General features: G+C 47.4%; 1 protein-coding gene across 1 annotated transcript in view; it reads left to right on the forward strand.

The window, feature by feature from the left end:
- The window catches only part of ADCY2 (adenylate cyclase 2), a 293,953-nt gene that overhangs the window by 76,236 nt on the left and 198,296 nt on the right, over positions 1 to 19,421 (forward strand). Inside the window, exon 2 of the mRNA XM_045081990.1 lies at positions 18,616 to 18,765. Coding sequence (XP_044937925.1) covers positions 18,616 to 18,765 — 150 coding nt within the window. The remainder of the gene's footprint in view (positions 1 to 18,615; positions 18,766 to 19,421) is intronic.

Below are 19,421 nucleotides of genomic sequence, written 5' to 3' on the forward strand. Positions count from 1 at the left end.
CATGCTTGTGTTTAAAACAAAGCCCCATAAAACAGGCTTAGTTTTGAGCTTGTTATTCTCACCAGCACTGCCTTCTGCTGAGAGAAAAGCATTCATTTAACAAACGAGCCCATCCGGGTGATTTCCCAGCAGAGAAAGCTCACATCCGTTGTCTTTGTCTCCTCCAGGCACTTTCTCTGCACTGTGTCTGCTCCAAGCCTCCCCTCCTTCCTCCCTTCCTTCCAAGGGTCTCCTGCTCCACTGCCCTCCCCTCTGTCCCCACCGCAAGACAGAGAGTGTGCATGTGTGTGTGAGTTCCCTGAGGCTGCTAAGACGTAGACTTGATCTGTTCTCGCACAGATCAGGAAGCTACAGGTTCAACATCCGGGGGTCAGTAGAGCCGTCCCCCCTCTGTTCTAGGGGAGAACCCTCCTCTCTCGTCCCCCAGCCTCTGCTGGCCGCTGTGTGTTTCTTGGCTGTGGTTCCATCCTTCCTCTCTCGGGGTCATCTCTACATGGCTTCTCCAGCATTTTTTTCTTCCCGCAGGGTCCTTTGTCATGGATCTAAGGCTCACCCTACTTTAGAAGGATGTCATCTCTGATGCGTAACCTAATTACACTGCAAGTCATTGAATAGGGGCGTAGCATTCAGCTCGCTACAGGCAAAAATGGTGCCTGGGCGAAATCTGGACGTTTTCCCTTTGTGAGCTTATTCTGCCTTCATAAGGTTAGAGTCCATTCCTGGAGGGAAAGAATGTGTCTTCTGTGTCTGCTGTTGTCCCTTTATCCCTCAGGCTGGTACACTCGGGATGACTTCATGCTTGGCCCGATTTGCTCTTCTCAAAGCGTGGGCCCCCGTGTATGGAGGAGCCATATTCTGACCTCTTCATACTCAGCTCAAGACTCACCTGCAGGAGGTCTCCTTCGCCCGCTCCTGTACCCTGTCCAGTCTGTCTTTCTCACTCAAGTCTTTCTTGACATCATGGTTTCCAGAAAGAGGTTAATTTTTCTCAGATCAGTCTCAATTCCTTCTCTTATTGGTGTGCTAGACTATTTAGGGTACATTCCATACATAGCTTTCATGTGTGGTCCCAACTCATTCATTTGCTTTACACCAAACACACTCAGAAAACTACTCGTAACAGAAGCTTATGCCACAACACAGGGAAAGCTGTGTTTGCTAACTCAATCGGGCTGTCCCAACCCTATGAGTCAGCCTCACATTCGGCTGCAGAAAACACAAAATCAAACTAGGGAGGCTTGATCAAATGGAAATTTACTTGCCTCTAGTCAAAAGAAATCCAGAGGTGGAATGGCCACTGACCTTGGTCCAACAGATCAATGAAATCGGGATTGATGTTTCCAGAGTCCACTGGCCCTTCGCTCATGGTCATGTGGAGGTTGCTGCAGATCCAGCCATTTCATCTGCATTCAAAGCAAGTAGGAGTAGGAAACTGAACATTTCCCAAGAATTGTGTCTGTTCCTTTTTAGTGCGAAATTAAAAGCCAACACAGAGTCTTCCTTTTCCAAAGGTGATTCACATATACTCCCAGCTACATAGGAGCCTGCGGAAGCAAGTGTGTGCATGTCTGGCTTCTGTAGGTCCGCAGAGAGAGGGGCTGGGCAAGGAGTTGCCTAGCTGCTCCCTCCGAGTGCTCGCATAACCCGGCTGCCCTGGTTCTCACAGGTGCTCACCACACCATCTGGTGTTGCCATCTTGCCTGTTGCCAGGATTGGTAGGAATAGCTGTTACTTTCGTGGGCAGTAATGATCTCCAACGTACATAAATTGCCAAAGTGCAGTTTTTCCTTTAAGTGTGCAGGTGAATGCTGTGTGCAGTACGGAGCTCTGGCCGCCTCCACTGGCAGAAAGCCGCAGTGCAGTGATTTTGCAGTACTTGGTAAACCCAAGGAAGGCTGTTACTCAGGCTTGCATGTGCCATGTTTATGGGCGTGCCCACAGATGGGTCCTTACGGGGTGTTAGGACAACCTGTGGAGGAGAACATCATTTGTGATCCTGGAACGGCTCTTACTGTCGTGACATGACACAACATGACGGGCAATTTTCTCACAGTTCTCTCTTCTTGAGCCATTACCCAGCGGGCCTGAACCTGATGGTGAGACGCACAGCGGGATCAAGGACAGACCCAGAAAAAATGAAATCTGCTGGGCATACTCATGTGCTCGAGTCCATTCGTCAGTCGTCCGTGCAAAATTTAATACACGTGACTGTATTATTTATTTATATGGTTGAGTGAAGTTTAAAATGTTTTTATTTATGAAAGACAGAGTTTAACATTTAAATCTCAATGGGGGGGGCACCTGGGTGGCTCAGTGGGTTAGAGCCTCTGCCTTTGGCTCAGGTCATGATCTCAGGGTCCTGAGATTGAGCCCCGCATCGGGCTCTCTGCTTAGCGGGGAGTCAGCTTCCCCCTCTCTCTCTGCCTGCCTCTCTGCCTACTTGTGATCTCTCTCTGTCAATTAAATAAATAAAATCTGTAAAATAAAATAAATCTCAATTTGGTCAATGACAATTTGGTTTTTTTTTAATTGTTTTTAAAGATTTCATCTATTTATTTAGAGCGAGAGAGCGCCTGCCCGTGGGAGTGGGGGAAGGGGAGGACAGGGAATCTCCAGCAGACTCCTCACCGAGCATAGAGCCGGACTGTCAGGGACACGATCCTGAGATCATGGCCTGAGCTGAAATCAAGAGTCAGACTCTTCGCCGACTGAGCCATCCTGGCGCTCATTGTTCATTTAAATACAACTTTTTTTTTTTTAACCAAAGTTTCCTCGTACCAGCATTTTATTATTGAAGTGTAGTTGGCGTACATTGTTACATCGGCTTCAGTCATACAACGTATCGATTCGACACTTCTATGCATAACTCATCCATTCTGCACATTACCCAGCCTCCCTTCCCGTCTCCTCTCTGGCAACCGTCAGTTTGTTCTCTGTATTGAAGTGTCTGGTTTTTCCTTTGTTTGCTTCTCTTGTTTTTAGAGTCTCCCTGTACGTCCAATCACATGATGTTTGTCTTTGACTCATTCATTTCGTGCGATGCCCTCTTAATGCAAAGGGCAAGGTTGCGTATTTGTAGGCAATGAGGTGTAATCCCGCTTATGAATCCCAGCTTGATCAGCTTTGCTATCCAAACACCCTTAGACCTGGCATGCTGTCTTGGTCTCACAGAAGAACAAGAGAATGACGTAGAAGTTCAGAGTGCTGGTTTATTAACTGGTGTTAACATGATGATTTCTTTTTTCCACTTGTCTTAGAAATTAGTGAACGTTTGCTCTTTGCTTTCAAAATGAAGTTTAGGGGTGCGTGATGGCTAGGGGCTCTGTAATCCTGAAAGAGTGCATTTAAAAATATTCCTTCGGAAGTTCCAGGGAAGCCCATCCTCCTGAGAATATTTCTCTGAGGTCACAGTACCGGTGTATTGTCTTCCACCGCCTCCCCTCAGCCTTAGTTCAGCCGTTCCTGTGGGTCCTCGGCAACTCCATTTGTCTGCTCCCACATGACTATCTGAGGTTGGCCTTGGCTCAGCTGGGGAGCCTCACTCCTCCCCTGCCCTCACCGCACAGCTCGGCCTCAGGGGGAATCCAGGCTCAGGCTCTCCTGCCTGGACCCTGGACCGCAGCCTCCATCTCCTCCTTCGATCAGCCCAGGGCCCTCCTACAGGAGCGGAAGGATGTCTTTCCTTTGGTCTAAATAATCACACCACACCTTACATTTTTAGTTTGAATAGCAAAGCCCACCTCCTCGGAGGAGGTAACGTGTCCTCATTACCATGAACCAGTATTCATTCCATCCTTGATGAAATATTCAGCTCCTCTCCCCCGAATTGTTTCTTTGTCTCGGCGGTATTCAAGGCTAGTCATGTTTCATGTCTGGCATTCGTTTCTCCATTCCCAGTGCATAAGTCCAGGGAGATTTATGTTAAGAGAATAATAGCTTACTGACTCTCCAGGCGTGGGTCCTGAGCACATACATATCTTTTTAAACTGCCAGGCGACTGGAAGGCACAGCACATTTCAAGACCTTGCTGCAAGGAGCTCTTGTGCGGAAAGCACCTTGGTGAAGCCTTATCTTGCCTTTTCCATTCTTAAGCACAAATCAGAGGAGGTATTTGTATGGCGAGTAAAGTGCACTTTAAAATGCGAGTCTTCAGTTCCCTAAACAGAGCACAGTTTGCGTGTGAAATTTGCATTTGTATGTGATCATGATGTTTTCATTAGATTCATTGTAGCTATAAAAGATGGCAAAAGTCACTTGCAGAATTGGGCGTGATTTATGTGCAATGCAAAAAGGAAATATGCATAGATTAAGAAGCGTGTCTTTAAATCTGTGCCTGGTGGAGTCAGATAAATTGGTCTTAATTTGAAGAATGATGTCTCCCGGGGAAGCCTGTCTGAACAGGTAAAGTCTGTCCACCTGGGGGCTTTCTCTCCTGTGGGGAGTGGCCTTCAGTCTGGAGAGCTCCTGGGTGTAATCTTGTCAGTAAAGCACACTTCGCCAGCCAAACGTGGGAGACTGACTTGCTCTAACAAAAGTGAAAAATAATGATATGTAAGCCCAGGGAGTTAATGTGTTAATGTATCATGAGGAATACGACTGTCATAGATCAGATAGGTTGTGAAATTATCTCTTAACCATTTCTGTACCAAGAAGCCTCTTTATCCAGAGGCCACCCATGAGCACGGAGATACCACAAATGATGTTTCAGGCAAGGTTTCTTGACTCTTCTCCATTATTACTCTCCTAAAGAACCGTTTTAGACTTTTTTTTTCTAACCCCCCCATGAAATTTTAGAATATTGCATATTTATTTAAGTGAGGTAAGCGTGTCTGTGCATTATACATTCAAAAAGTAAATTTCTTGGGGCACCTGGCTGGCTCGGTCAGTTAAGTGTCTGACTGTTGATTTCCATGAGGGTCCTGATCTCAAGACTGTGAGATCGAGCCCCACATCAGGCCCTGCGTTGGGCATGGAAACCGCTTAAGATTCTCTCGCTCCCTCTCCTGCCTTTCCTCCCTACCTCCATGCTCACTCACTCTCTCTCTCTCTCTAAAACAAAACAAAACAAAACAAAACAAAAAGATACTTTTTCTTGCTTTCCCCAAGAAGCCATGTTTTTGCCTGCTGGGGGAAGGATACAGCCCTGTTGAGAACTCATGGTTTAAGACAGGACTTCTGAAAGCCTTAAGTGGGCACGTCCGCTGGGGCGACGCGCCAGCCAGGTGAGCCAGGTGCGAGAAGCAGCTGACAAGATGCCGTCTGCTCTGGACAGCCCTGTTTTCATCAGGGACTGGACTTATTCTCTGCTTCCAGAATTAAAATCTTCACCACCTACTCACCCTGCCCTTTTTAACACACATCTTTTCTTTTGATGTTTTAGTTTCCCCAGCAGATCAGAGTCAAATCTGGCCAGCCTAGGAAGGTGTCATTCTCTTTCACGTGACAAAACACATGTCTGCATTTTTTTTCCCCCCAGGATAGCTTTGATAGGACCATTTGGGGTCCAAATTCTTCATGTGTATTCTTGATATCATTTGCATGGATTTCTTGCAGGGACATTAGCTGTATGCCAAAGCACAGTCCTGATATTAAGGATACCATCTTACAAAGCAATTATGAAGCTTTATTTCCAAATATAAGAGGCAGAAAAAAGGAGCAGATTGATCTAAGGCCAAAAATCATATTTCAATGTAAGCTTCGTGAGGGCAAGCAGGGATTTTTGTCTTTGTTCTCAAAATTCCAGCCCCTTGAACAGTCCCCGGCACACGGTAGGCTGTCAGCAGCACCTGTTAAATGAGAGAACAGATTTTTACTCCATGTACAAATGAAGATCTCTCCGTTGTGAGGTAGTGGATCATGTGGATATGAGGGGTATGTTCATTCATTCGAAGAATGTTTCTCTGATGCACATCATGATAGACCCCTTAGGAATTACCCGATATATACATAAGGGCATAAAATACATGGGATCCTTGCCCTCCTGGAACACAGAGCAGAGCTGGAGAGGCAGGCAATAAGCAGATATTGCGTTTGGGGGCAAGGGATCTTGGAGGAGATGCCTGGGTGTAGTGCTGGTGAGGGACAGGCCCTCAGAGAACGTGCGGGGAGGAGCCGGCCTGGGAGAAGGAGCACGCGCCCTTGGAAGGAGGAGCAGGAAGGGGCTGTGTGAGAGCCAGAGAGCTCTGCGAGCAACGGCCTCAGGCCTGGATGGAGCAGTGAACACACCGGAGGACCCCAGAGGAGGGTGTGGGGCCCAGAGGGGAGTTGCAGGGTGGTGCCTGACCGGAAGCTGAAGGTGCTCTGGGGCAGGACCTAGATGGAGTTTCGGGCCAACGGTAAAATGGAAATACAGCCGTTCGGAGAGCAGCCTTCCGAGCCAGATCCCCACTGAGGTCTGGCTTGGGAATTGGTGTTGAGGAAGTCACGGACATGGATGACCTTGGGAGGGCGAAATCGGGGCCCACATGGCACCCTGGAGAGTGGAACATTGGGGTCAGAGCAGGGGAGTCCGTGGAACAGGGGGACCCTAGGGAGCGTGGAACCCAGGAAGCCACAGGAGGGGGGATTGTGGGCATCCTGGGCCGCCGATGGCGCCCAGGGGCTCAGAGGCCCTCCTCGGGAGTCACGGCAGGGAGTGAGGAGGGAACAGCAAGGGTCAGTGGCTTTGACCACCCTCGGCGTTATGCTGGGCTTACTGTCTTGTTTGAAACGGGAAATGGGGAGTCGGGGTTCAAAGTAGTGGAAAGAGCTCAAGTAGACACGCTTTTTTTTTAACGATTTTATGTATTTATTTGACAAAGAGAGCACAAATAGGCAGAGGGAGAAGCAGGTCCCCCGCTGAGCAGGGAGTCAGACAAGGGGCTCAATCCCAGGACTCTGGGATCCTGGCCTGAGCCAAAGGCAGACACTTAGTGACTTAATGACTGAGCCCCCAGGCGCCCCTCCAGTAGACAAGGCTTTAAGACTTGGTCCCAAAGGAAAAATGAGAAACAATGAAGGAAGCAAAGAAAGCCTTGTGTGTGGTGAGGGGAGGCTACTTCGTGGTTAGGAGCAGCCTGGCTCGCTGTGGGGAAAAGTTCAGGAATGAACCAGAGCCCAGAATCCCCGTTGCTGGGTGGGGTCCAGGGTGATGGTCCAGGTCTGTGTGGTTCTCTTGAGCCCGGTGGTTAAAAACTGTTTCTCTTGCTGCTTGTGGAATTTGGTTGTCGAATTTCAGTTAAACAAAGCAATGTCTTAAATGCGTATTCTTACGGTCAAACTGTTCACCCATTTCGGTTCCCCTGCCGTGTGGTTCTGATGCTGGGCCTGTGTTTTGTTTTTTTTTCATTGGCGTCTTTCAGAGCAGTGCCCGCAGAAGTCCTTGAGCTTTGAGAAATGTGCCCCCCTCACAGGCACAGCAGGTTAATTTGTCTGATGGGAGGAAGGCAGCTATCAGGGCCACAGGACCCTGGGACGCTCCGTAAGGCCTGCCTCTCCTGCTTTCTCGTGTAAAGACCACTTCTCAGACTATTCTGTTTCTTGAACATTCAGTAAACTTTTGTGCTGCTCTATTTAATTTCATGCCCCAAATAATCTTGTTCAATTGTAAAGAAAGGCATTGCTGTTTTTCTAAAATAAACTGTGAGATAGTAAATATTGCTGTACTTGGTTAAGGTCTGATTTATTTGCGATACAAAATAAAGGGGAAATCATGACTTCTCAGCTAGGATTTCCACTCTTTATTTTGGTCCTTAAAAAAAAAATGAGTATCTCTGGACTAGTCATTGAATCATTTTACTCTTGACTTTTTAATGGACAGACTTATTTATGTAATGTGTCCACTGGAAGGTGGAAGTGAAGATTCTTAACTTTTTATACTTGTTCTTTGGAGTTCTGGTAGCCTTGGATGGATTTCCGTTTCCTGCCTGGCTTGCAGTACTTCTTCACACCATCAGGAAGCAAGTTAATTCATCCCAGAAATGCACTTAGACTTGGAAACACTAGCATTTTAAAATGTGATCGTGACAGTTCCAGATGAAGGTCGGGGCTTTATCTCTTACTTTCCTCAAAGGCTGAAAAAGCGTGTGTGAAGCTCGCTGTTTGGAAACCATTGCAAATTATCATTTCCAGAGACTTTCCCCCTCTTTCTGGGTGAGACCCTGGCCTGTGGGTGGAATAGATCTTCACTTCTCTCTGAGGAAGACAAGGGGGCTTGAGGAGGGAAGTACCTGCCATTGACAATGACACAAGGCTTTGTTCTTTTTTTTCTGCTATTCCCAGGGCATTTTGCCAACTTTGACCCCCAACTACCTCCCTCTTGTGTGGTTCTTGCATCCATGAACGTGGCATTCCGGGCCACAGTCTCCTTCTGCCCCTACGTCAGCCTCGACTCAGTCACAAAACTGACACATAGAACACTTTACCCCTCCAGGTTAAACCCACCAAGGTTCGCTCCTGTCAGCTGGATCTTCTAAAAAACCTGCACCATAATACCTTCAGGTTGGGCTTACTTAGGAGAAGCAAACCCCTTTGTATAAGCTGCCAACCAGTCTCCTAGATTTTTGGTCTAATCCAGTAGACCTTTTCAGAGTTTACGAAGGAGAAAACATTGCACGTGCCCCATCCTGATTATAGGAACACTTTCAATTCTGTCATGTTAATTACTTATTTTGTCAAAACTGTAGTTTATTAGGGATGTGGTTCTCCAAACTGTGTGCCAAGGCACCCAGGGGGGCACCTCATGATATTTCAAATTTTCAAAAATCCAAGAAGTCAAGACAGAACAGGAATTATGATTGTGGTGGTGCTGAATCAGAGTCCAGTGGCTGTGAAGGTTCACAGTGTTCCACGAACACGTTGGCTACTGAGGGCCCATCCTAAGTCCCTGGGTCTTTGAAGAATGAGACAAAAATATTATATTTTATTGTTATATATATGTCGTTGTCGTCCCCCAAACAACTACTAAGTTGTTAGGTCACAATACGTAACTCTTCTGGACACGACTACTTCATACGCAATACTTTGCGGTATTTCCTTTGGCCTAGGAATGCTATGAAAAATTCACAAGACACTCTGAGCATTGTGAAATAGGGAAATTTGGGAACGTCTGCATTTGTGGTTTTAGTGGTTTAATTTTTTGCAGGAAAGTTTTGTAATAGTGTTGGAAGAAGTAGGCTCCATTTATCATAAGTCTTCCTTCAACCACAGGACCCTCTCTTGTCAAGACAGGTCGCCGTGAACACCCATGACGGCAGCACCCTCGGTTCCCCCAGAGCTCGGAGCTATAGCGGCAGCTCACCGTCCCGCTCGTGACAAGCTGGCTCTGTGTCTCCTGTGTTTGCTTGCTTTGTTGACTTCTCTTGGTTTGTTTTACTGCATTTATCCCAATGACATTGATTTCATGGGGAAGGGGTAAAACATTTGGTTGGTCATAAATGAATGCTAGATAACGCTGGTTGAATGAAGTGACGTAACGACTGTCTCATCTCCGTTCCTGTTAAACCATCACCAGCTGTGTGTGGCATTTCTGCAAAAGAATGACCAGCCCCAAATGTCTGAGGAATGCACGTTTTAACGTTTCAGTGGGTTCTCTGGTAATTTCTAAATAACCTGTCTTTAAAACTCAGCATCATGTTATTACGGACTGAATTGTGCCTCCCCTACCCCTAAAAAGTTAGTATGGTGAAGCCCCAACCTCCAGTACCTCCGAATGTGACTGCCTGTGGAGAGGGGGCATGTGTAGGTGATGAAGTTTTAAAAGGAGGCTATTTGGGGGGACTCTGGTGCAGGTGCCTGAAACCCTACAAGAAGAAGAGATTAGGGCCCACAGGGAGACACCAGGGCCATGTGGAGAGAAGATTGTGCAGGGACACAGCTGGAATGAAACACGAAGACCCTTTCTAAGCCGGGGAGAGGGCTCAGGCGAATCCAAACCTACCGATACTGGATCTGACTTCCGGCCTCCAGAACTATGGGAGCATTGATGTCTACTGTTTCCGCTCCCCCCCGCCCCCGTGATGTTTCGTCATGGCCAGACCACCACAGTTTCGCAAAGTCTGCTCTTCTGGATTATGGTCCTTGAATGCTGCCACCTGGGAAAATTGCTGGACTCTCGTGGTCATTTGGGAAAACAAAACATGCTTCTCAGTGATTTGGTCAAAACTAATGCATCGTCTCTGGGTGAAATTGACCAGAAATCAAGATCTCATGTCAACGGCATTAAAAATGCATCTTTGCAGCCTTACAGAACGCAGAGTTCAGGCCAGAATTGAATTTGGTGGGTTACAATTCCGTTCATTCCAACACGATACTTAGTTTTAAAGACGGATCATTTAGAAATTACCGGAGAACCCACTGAAACGTTAAAACCTACATTCCTTAGACATTTGGAGCTGGTCATGCTCTTGCAGAAATGCCACGCACAGCTGGTGCTGGTTTAATATGCGCCGAGATGAGGCATTCATTACATCACTTCCTATAGAGTAGGGGAGAGCACGCCGGGGAGAGACTGTCTTTAAGTTCATATTGGCCTTTTATTCTGTTAAAAGAGAAGTTGCTGCCAGGCCTCCCCCCGCCATAATTGGTATCATTAAGGAAACATGTAAAGTTTAGTTTGGAAGAGGAAATTTTTTGTTTTCCTATTCACAAATGGTTCTGTTTATGCATCCAGGCAGTGACTTATCTTTTTTTTTTTTTAATTACAGTGTGACTTTGTGGAACATTTTTTGCCCTTACTAAAAAGGGCATTCCAGTTCAAAAGTAGAGCTTCTGAATCACAGCACCCATTGTGTTTCTTCTGTATTTGGCGTCTCGTTTTTGCAGGAGTTTGCAATCTGTTGCCTTTCTGTGAACACGCTTGCTAATGTCACATTTAAATTCACAGCCAAGATTGGCCATGCCGTCCCTGGGTTGCCATGCCTCTTCCCTAACCAGTTGTCCCTCTGTTGTCACATTATATTTGCTATCTCTGTTTAGGTCTGTGTACCTTCATAAAGTGTCATCTTAGTCATAATCAGAGGATGCGTGATGTTTGGTCTATTTAATTTTAAGTCTGCCTCCTGTTGGGTAGGTTATAATGGGACAGAAACATGTCACAGGTCATCAGTGCAAAAATACCCCACGTACCCACAAAAGGCGGGCCTCCCCTCTGGGGCACCGTTTTCCTTGAAAGGAAATCTTTATCTCACATGTGCGCCATGAAACGCAGTGGCGTTTATATGAAATTATAATTTCATTATAATTTATATTATATTATATGAAATTATAATTTCATCTTGATCCAAGCCACACAGACTGAAGGGTCTGATAGCCTTGGTGATACTTGTTATTTGAATCTGATCACCTACCAATTTTTAAAATTTTAATGAGGGGTTATCAAATATGTCACCCGTAAAGTGGCAATGAATGAAGGGAATTCTGTATGGCGCTTAAAGGAAGCTAGATTTCATGGCTTCAGATTAATTAGAGGCTCTAAATTAGTGAAACTCTAAAGTGTACTAATTTTTTTTTTCACTTTTAAGTTCATGGAAATCACCAGAATGAAGCAAATTGTTGTATATTGCTTGGTGAAGATCCTTAGGAAAGCTGGTTTAAGATTAGTAAAATTTGAGATTTATTAGTATAGAATTACATGTTTCTAAAGTTTTGAAAAGCACTAAGACATATCACTTAAAGTGCATTCTGTTGTGTGTGTGTCATTACATACGGGAGAGCAAGTTTGGTATGATTCCGAGACCTGTAATTAATAACCCTTTGGACTATCCAGGACCATTTGATCTCTTGAGTTTCTGAAATGAGCAGAGCGGAATCTCTTTGAGATAAATAACCCTCCGATTCTTTGGACTCGGCAAGGACCAAGGTGATAATAATTTCTGTGGGTTTTAGCTGAGATACAAAGTTCAGTTAATCATTGATTGGGTGATTAACAAAATGTCAGGTGTTATCATCCAAACATCACTGTACCAGCAGGCTGGGTGACAGGAGATAGTGCTGGAACCCGACAGAGACAAGCTTTGTCATCAGGTGCTCTTGAAATTGGAGCTGGAGCTCTGCTAACACCGCAGGGAGTGGGGAGAGAAATATCTGGTAGCCTTGCTCTGAAGAAATGGCCTGCAAAATTGGTCACAGTACAAAGGCTATGAGGGTCCCCACTTTGGATGCCAGAGAACTGTGCAATGTCAGTTATAGTGGTGGTGGTTCCCTCCTTCCCATATAATGTATTGGCTCGGTCTCCTTTCTTACCGTGGTGGAGAGGAGCTGAGCCCCCAGTGCTGAGATTGCTCCATGGGTTTGAAGTCCAAGATAGACAAGAGAATAAACAGTGTGACAGTACCCTCCTCTGTGCAAAGGGGAGTGAGCTATCTGTCTTCGATGGTGGGAGGCTGGTTTAGTCTTTCCCCGCAGAGTTCAGAAAATTGGAAATTCTGTTTTGTCTCTTTTTTCTTATTCTCAACTATTCATCAAGGCATCCTTATCCCCATCCATTTCACATCTGTAGACACTGAGCTCAGAAGTACACGTTTGGTTTTCTGCTTGGTTAAGTCAGCTTTCCCTTCTCGGGAAGCCGCATTCTCAGTGACTTGCATTATGGAAGGAACTTTCTACCAAGGTCTTGAGTATCTTCTAGGTTCATCTCTTCCTTGTGGCTTATGATGAGCTGATGGCTCACTTCTGAGATGAGCAAGTGTCTCAAATGTTTTATCTCCCTGTGATGCTGGACCTGAACCCCATCTACACATGAGATCTGTATCCTTCAACCCAAATGTGGCTGCAGAAACAACAGGCTGTGTGCTATTCAGAAAGACTTAATAGTAACAGATGTAATACAAAAGAGGGTAATGACAGGAAGAGTCACAACCAGCCCTACCGTCTGGTTTCAGTGGCCATTTCCATAGGACGTCACAGTGTGTCAGGTGGCCTCCTGATCTTCACTTCCAGTCTCAAACTCGAGCCCTGTAATGCCCATTGCTCAGGTGCTTGGGCTGCCTTGGTAGAACACCTCCGACTGGGACTCAGACTACACTAAGTGATTTCTCCATTTTGGAGGTGAGGGCATCCCAGATCAAGGTGCCTGACAAATCCACCCCTGGTAAGAGTTCTCCTGGCTTGTGGACGGCCCCTTCTCCCTGAGTCTTTACATAGTGGAGAGAGAGGGCTCTGGACTCTTCCTATCTTTGTGAAGATGCTAATCCCATCAGGGGAGCCACATCTTCATGACCTCACCTACACCCAAGTTTCTCCCATAAGCCCCACCTCCTGTGAAGGCTTCTACCTGTGAATTTTGGGGAGACACACACACATTAAGTCCAACAGACTTTGTTTCTGACTCCCCTTCTATTCATTTGGAAGGATTTTGAGTTAGAGAATTCTAACACATGTCTTAAGGATTGCTGGATGTTATTATCCAAACACAGTATTTCTAGTCTGCACTACATGATAAAAAGCAGAAACCCTCAGGCCCGGGCATACAGCAAATTTAATTCTTTGAACATCACAAGGAATGCCAAGGAGCTGGCGTTGGGTGTCTTCACAGCATGCTTGAGAGCTCCACGGATGGAAGTTCTACCCGATCGCTTTCTCTCCTGAGCAAGAGCATTGTTTTATTTAAGCCAAATTTGGTGCTTATGAGATGCGGCAAGCTTGCTGAATATTCATTTGCAGCTCTTTTCATAACGTTCTTGTATCTCTTTTATTTTCTTTTGACTTATAATTGGTGTTTTTTGCATATTTATGATTTGCTCTGTCTTAAACCAATGACCTATTTCAAATGCTCTACCATTTTTCCTCCTCCAACCCCGTGCTCTTAATTCATGGGGAAACCATGTCCTTAAGTGATGCCGCTCCTCTCATTCCCAGGAGCCTGTCCTTGGCACGTGTGGACATCTGCCGTCCTGTGCGGGTGGTAGCGTACAGCCCCTACCCTCAGATTCAGAGCAGGAAGTCTGAACTCTTCAAACTATAAGCTCTCAGAGTTGCACAGTTCCTGAGTGATCATCTAAGCCACATGGAAATCTCTCAATGCTAAAGGACAGTGAACTCACACACTTGAATGTTCTCCTCCCCAGTGAGATAACCCGCAGGTCCTTTGCGTTTGGTCACATGATCCGTTAGAAATCGCTCAACCTCTGTGTTACTTTCCTTTGAACAGACTCAGACACAGCAGCGTCAGGAGGTGAAAGCTCCGTGAATGGGTGGTCTCCAAAATGCAGTGACTTCAAGTAGCTTAAATGATCAAAGGGCTTTTATAGCACAAGATACAGATGCTCTCTAAAGGGAAGCAAACTATGAGCTTCCTACAGGATAGCACATCTCTTCCGAAATTCCCTAAACGTACCCCCCCTGTGCCCCAGCAGAGAGTCAGACCGTGCTGGGTGCACCTGCCTGACCGGTGTGGACTGGGCAGTGTGGGATGGAGCAGGAGTCATCCTGAGAGCCCCACCTGCCTGGGGACCGGCCCTCCCGTCTCTTCACTTTTTAGCCTGTTTCTTTGCCTACGAAATGAAATAATAAAACAAGTCCATGCTCCCGGCGGTTTTGTCTTCTGGGCTCTTGCAAGAATGGAAAGATGCAAGGCTTGCTTGGATCGCTCAGTTCCGAGGATCTCTGAGCAGCGTGGCCGGCGGACCCCACTTACATGGGGTGCGGGCGGGCAGCGGGGAGAGCCCGGGCCGAACGCTCTTGCCTCTCGCGCAGATCCCCGATACTTCAGGGCCTGGTTTGACTCTTCAGGGTAAACTTTTCACGGCTGTTTTCACCCTAAACAATTTGTTTTCTTCCAAGACATCCCGTGGGAGGCCGAGTTCCCTCTCCTGTTTTCTGGCAGATGCAAAAGTCGCTAAATGGAGCAATGAGATAAAAGAAGGCGTCACGACGGTTCGATATTATAAAACAAATCCAGCGTCGTTGAAGATGGGGTTTTTCATCATGTGTTCTGCCTAATAGTTTTCTAGAAAATAAAATGCTGTGAGATTGTTTTTGAAAAGAATATTTTAACTGAATCGTTTCTTTGGTGTCCTGGGTTTTAGACAAAGTCATTCTATGAATGCACCCTTTTGAAAGAAAAATAATGCAGGACATCCATCAGATTTGTAGATTTCTGTAGTGATCCTGAAGGCGCCCACCAGATGACCTGGTGACCACACCAGCAATGGGCAGGGCCCCAGGGGGCCTGTGTGACCACTCAATTGTTGGCCTGAGCTGGAGGGGGAGGTGACGCACCCCAGTGACAGTCGCTCAGAGATGCAGCGCTGGTGTGCAGCAGGTATCCCAGTGGCTTCCAAATGGGCAGAGGCCGCCTGTTGCTCTTGAGGTCCCTGTGAGTAGAAGAAGTGGCTCCAGGTGAGCAAGGGAAGGCTCTGTCCCTACACCCTGCCGTGGGGGCTCCCGGGGACAGCGGATGGCGTCATCAGGCTCTGTTGCTTACATTTGGTTCTCATTTTGGAGGACTCCACTTCCTAAAATGTTGACATTTCTGCTTTGAAGGCATTTTTTTAAGGAGAAAAGGAAAAATCTCCACTAGATAATCACTAAGTTATTATTTCAGCTGTACCTAATAAGGAAAGAGATAGCATTTTCCAATTCTGAGCAGTCTGGTTTGTGTTGGCGTTCCTCGTCGTCTGCATTCTTTGGGGCACCGTCCTTCAGAGCAAATCCAGCAGAGACAAGGTTGGGAAAATCTAGCAAAGCAGACGATCATTCTGGAGAAGCAGAATCCGGCAGTGCTGAATTACCATTGCGCTGGAGGAAGGGCACTGAGATCGATCCCGTCGGCTGGAGAAGGACTCCTCCCCAGATGGGAGTCAGGACTACACTGGCAAGCCCCTGTGCTCACATGACGGGCATTCACAGAGGCGATGGGTGTGCGTTCGGTTCCGGGAGGAAGGGGAGCCCCCTGCAGTTAGAAGTGTCTGGAAATGGCAGTGAAGGCTGCTCCCCTGCTCCCACACTCTGGGTCAGGGCTCACACTCACACGCCCAGCAGCAACGCGCATGCCTCCCACAGGTCACGAGCACGTCATATAGGCATGTTATTTATCTAGCAGAGGTATCCATGGCTCACATGCATCATGTAAAACTGCACACGGTGCATGTAAATTACACGTGTAGTGTGCACACAGACATCACGCAAACCACACAGCATAGACACAGATCTGTCCCACAAGGCATACAGAGATGTATCAGGGGTACGTATGCATCACATGCATGGGTCACACGTACAGATCACACACACCGCACATGTGACACGCATGCACACACATACCACATACACACATGACAAATAGATCCTGTGTACAATCACATGCGTACACATCACATGTGCACACATCACCCACCCACACACACACACACACACACACACACAGAGCAAGACCCAGAGTTAATACTTGAATTGTCCATTCTATGGGAGGAGGATGAGGTTGCCTAAAAGGACATTTTGGGGGCCTGCTGTGAGAGTGTGGGTGAGCTGGAGGTCTCTGCGTCCAGGATCTGTGGGCTTGATGGACACCTGGAGGGCCCTTCTGGTCTGAACAACCCTTCCCTTCTTCTGCGGGGTGTGTTTTTTCCAGAGAGAATCTTGTCATATTGTTCTTCCCATTTCTAACCCTGTCCTGCTTTGCCCTCCGTCCCCAAGACGGGTTCCTGAGAGCTTGAGGAGCCCTGTTTTCCACCCGTATTCAGAACCTACTGAGACAAGGACATCATGGGTTGGAGAACAGGACATCACCTTTGCTACCATTACAGCTGTTGGGAGATGTGGCTTGGATCTGGGCTCCAGGGACGGGACACCATTCCCCTGAATCACCCCGCCTCCTCCTGCTCCCAGCACAGGGCGCGTGGGCCCACGGGCTCTGCTGGCTTAGAACAGAGGGGATAAGGGAGGAAGCCGCTGAGAGGAGCAGACGCCTGGCTCACGAGGTCAGATCCTTCTCACAGCCTCTCCGGTCAGACATTCAGCAGGAGCAGCAAGCTGATGTTAGCAGGAGGTTCTCAGAGAAGAATGCTGAGCTTCTGGAAGCTGGTAGTGCCCTATTTGGTGACACATGAGGTCATGTGTTGGAGGGGGCAACGGGGCACCTTAGCCAGGAGTGGCCACCCACACTCTGACAGCCCTGCAGGTCTTGCCCTAAACACTTAAGAGCGAAATCCGTATGGATCCATTTTATACATCGCTGTCACTTGCTCTGTATGACTAGTGTGCTGGGTAGGAGTACACGCTGAGAAAACCATGTCCTACACTGTGGTGAGAATATAAATGGAATGTGTTTTCAGAGCCATTTCACGGTACATATCGAGAACTTAAAAATGGTCATGGCTTTTGACTTCATGTGTTTTACTAATCGACTTAAGGAAAAGATGAAGCTTGGAACCAAAGCTTTATACGTCAGGGTAGCCACTGTTGCAGTGTGCCAATGCAAAGAATATTAATAAAGTGTTGGATACTATGAATAAAACTAAATTCTTGCACAGCTATAGAAGTGAACGTTATCTAAGCATTCCAAATCCTGTTTGCACAGAATATTTATGAGCTACAAAATATCTGATCAAATATTAAATTTTTAAAAATGCAAAGTAAAACACTGCATTCAGAATGAATTTGGTCCTTCTGGAACAAGATAGTGGTCTTGGCAAGACAAAGTTTGGCAACGGTTTTGAGGATGCAGAGGGACATGTCGTGGGGACAAGGCCCTGTGGACAGCAAGATGTTCTTCCTGGACAGGACTGTTACAGGTTCATTTTAGTATTTCTTTGTATTTTTTCTGTTTTCATCCCAATTTTTTGCGGACGTGAACTTTTGTCATCAAAAGAGTAGTGAGGGATGCCTGGGTGGCTCAGTGGGTTAAACTGCTGCCTTCGGCTCAGGTCATGATCTCGGGGTGCTGGGATCGAGTCCCGCATCGGGCTCTCTGCTCGGCAGGGAGCCTGCTTCCCTTCCTCTCTCTCTGCCTGCCTCTCTGCCTACTTGTGATCTCTCTCTGTCAAAAAAAAAAAAAAAAAAAAAAAGAGTAGTGAGTTACGTGGTTTGAGAGTCTACCATATTCCTATGTAAACATAAGGTAAGAAGGACTGTCACTCACCCAGGCTCCGTGAGTACAGCTTTGGTGTGTGAGCAGCCTAGGGCTGTCAGTTACCTGTTACCGAAATCATGCTCTGTAACAACCACAGAATCCCAGTGGCTGTCTGGTTGGCTCTGTTCCATGAGCCTCTCATCTTCTTGGGACCAGTGGGCAAGCCAGAGCATGATCGTGCTAACGAAGCACAGGAGAGCCACCCGGAACCATGCCGGCCCCCGAAGCCTACTGCACTCAGTGATGTCACGTACGCTCTTACTTTCTTACTTCACATACTTTCTCTCAGTTACCCCTGCCCATTGCACTAACCAGAGCAAATCCCATGGCTGAGCCCCAAGACAAGGCAGGGACCGCAGAGTCCTCTCTCAAAGGGCGTGGGTCCCAGAAGGGGCTAAAATCCCTGAAGGCAAGAGCTGTTTCTTTAAATCAATAAAAATGTGAGTCTGGAGACCAGTGAAATTGACTGCCGGTGGAGACGTCTCTTGCGGGAGCTCACGTGGCTTCTGCGGGTGTTGGGCTCCCGAGTTAGCAAGGCTCGCCCTCCTGAGCGGCTCTTTCTGTCTTTCTAGATCCTGGCCAACGTGATCATTTTCATCTGTGGGAACCTGGCGGGCGCGTACCACAAGCATCTCATGGAGCTCGCCCTGCAGCAGACCTACCAGGACACGTGCAACTGTATCAAGTCTCGAATCAAGCTGGAATTTGAAAAGCGGCAGCAGGTGAGATACATTTTTCTGTCGATACCGGGTATGCCGTGTGCCCACCATGGGCCTCAGCAAGAGTCGGAGCTTCTGGTTGCCCGTGCTCAGGGATGGCGTCTGCAGACCCAGACCCCGGGGCCCTAGGATCCCCTACAGGCTAGCACCACACCGCCTGCCACCCCCACACGGCTGGACGTTCCAGTAAGAGTGGTGATTGATAATAATAATAATAATAATAATAATGATTGATGATGATGCCTGGTTGCACTTCCTCGCTTCTGCTGCCGGCTCAGTGCTCTGTGATAGCATTTCCCCAGCTAACGTCTGAGCCCCCTCTGCCCCACAGTGCTTCCCACGGCACCTGTTGTCCACGTGGTGGGAAGTAAACAGAGTTGTCCCTGAGGGGGGTGACAGCAGTTGAGGTGGAGGGTCCAACAGAGAGCTCTTTGCCGTAACAGGGGCTGTCCTGTGCTGACCCGTGTGCACGGAAATGCACAGCAGAGACATGGGTTACGACAAAGCCTTGGGAAAGGGAGGGGCGGGCGAGAAGGACATGTGGCAGGCAAAGCCACAGTGTCATCAAGGATGGTGGAGAGCAGGGGAAACAAATGTTTTGGAGGGAAAACCATAAATACACAAGGGACCCCATCTTAACGTGCTGGACTTCAGGCGAT

The sequence above is a fragment of the Mustela putorius genome, unplaced genomic scaffold (assembly GCF_011764305.1).
Source record: "Mustela putorius furo isolate JIRA1106 unplaced genomic scaffold, ASM1176430v1.1 tig00000589_pilon_pilon_pilon, whole genome shotgun sequence".
NCBI classification, from domain to species: Eukaryota; Metazoa; Chordata; class Mammalia; order Carnivora; family Mustelidae; genus Mustela; species Mustela putorius.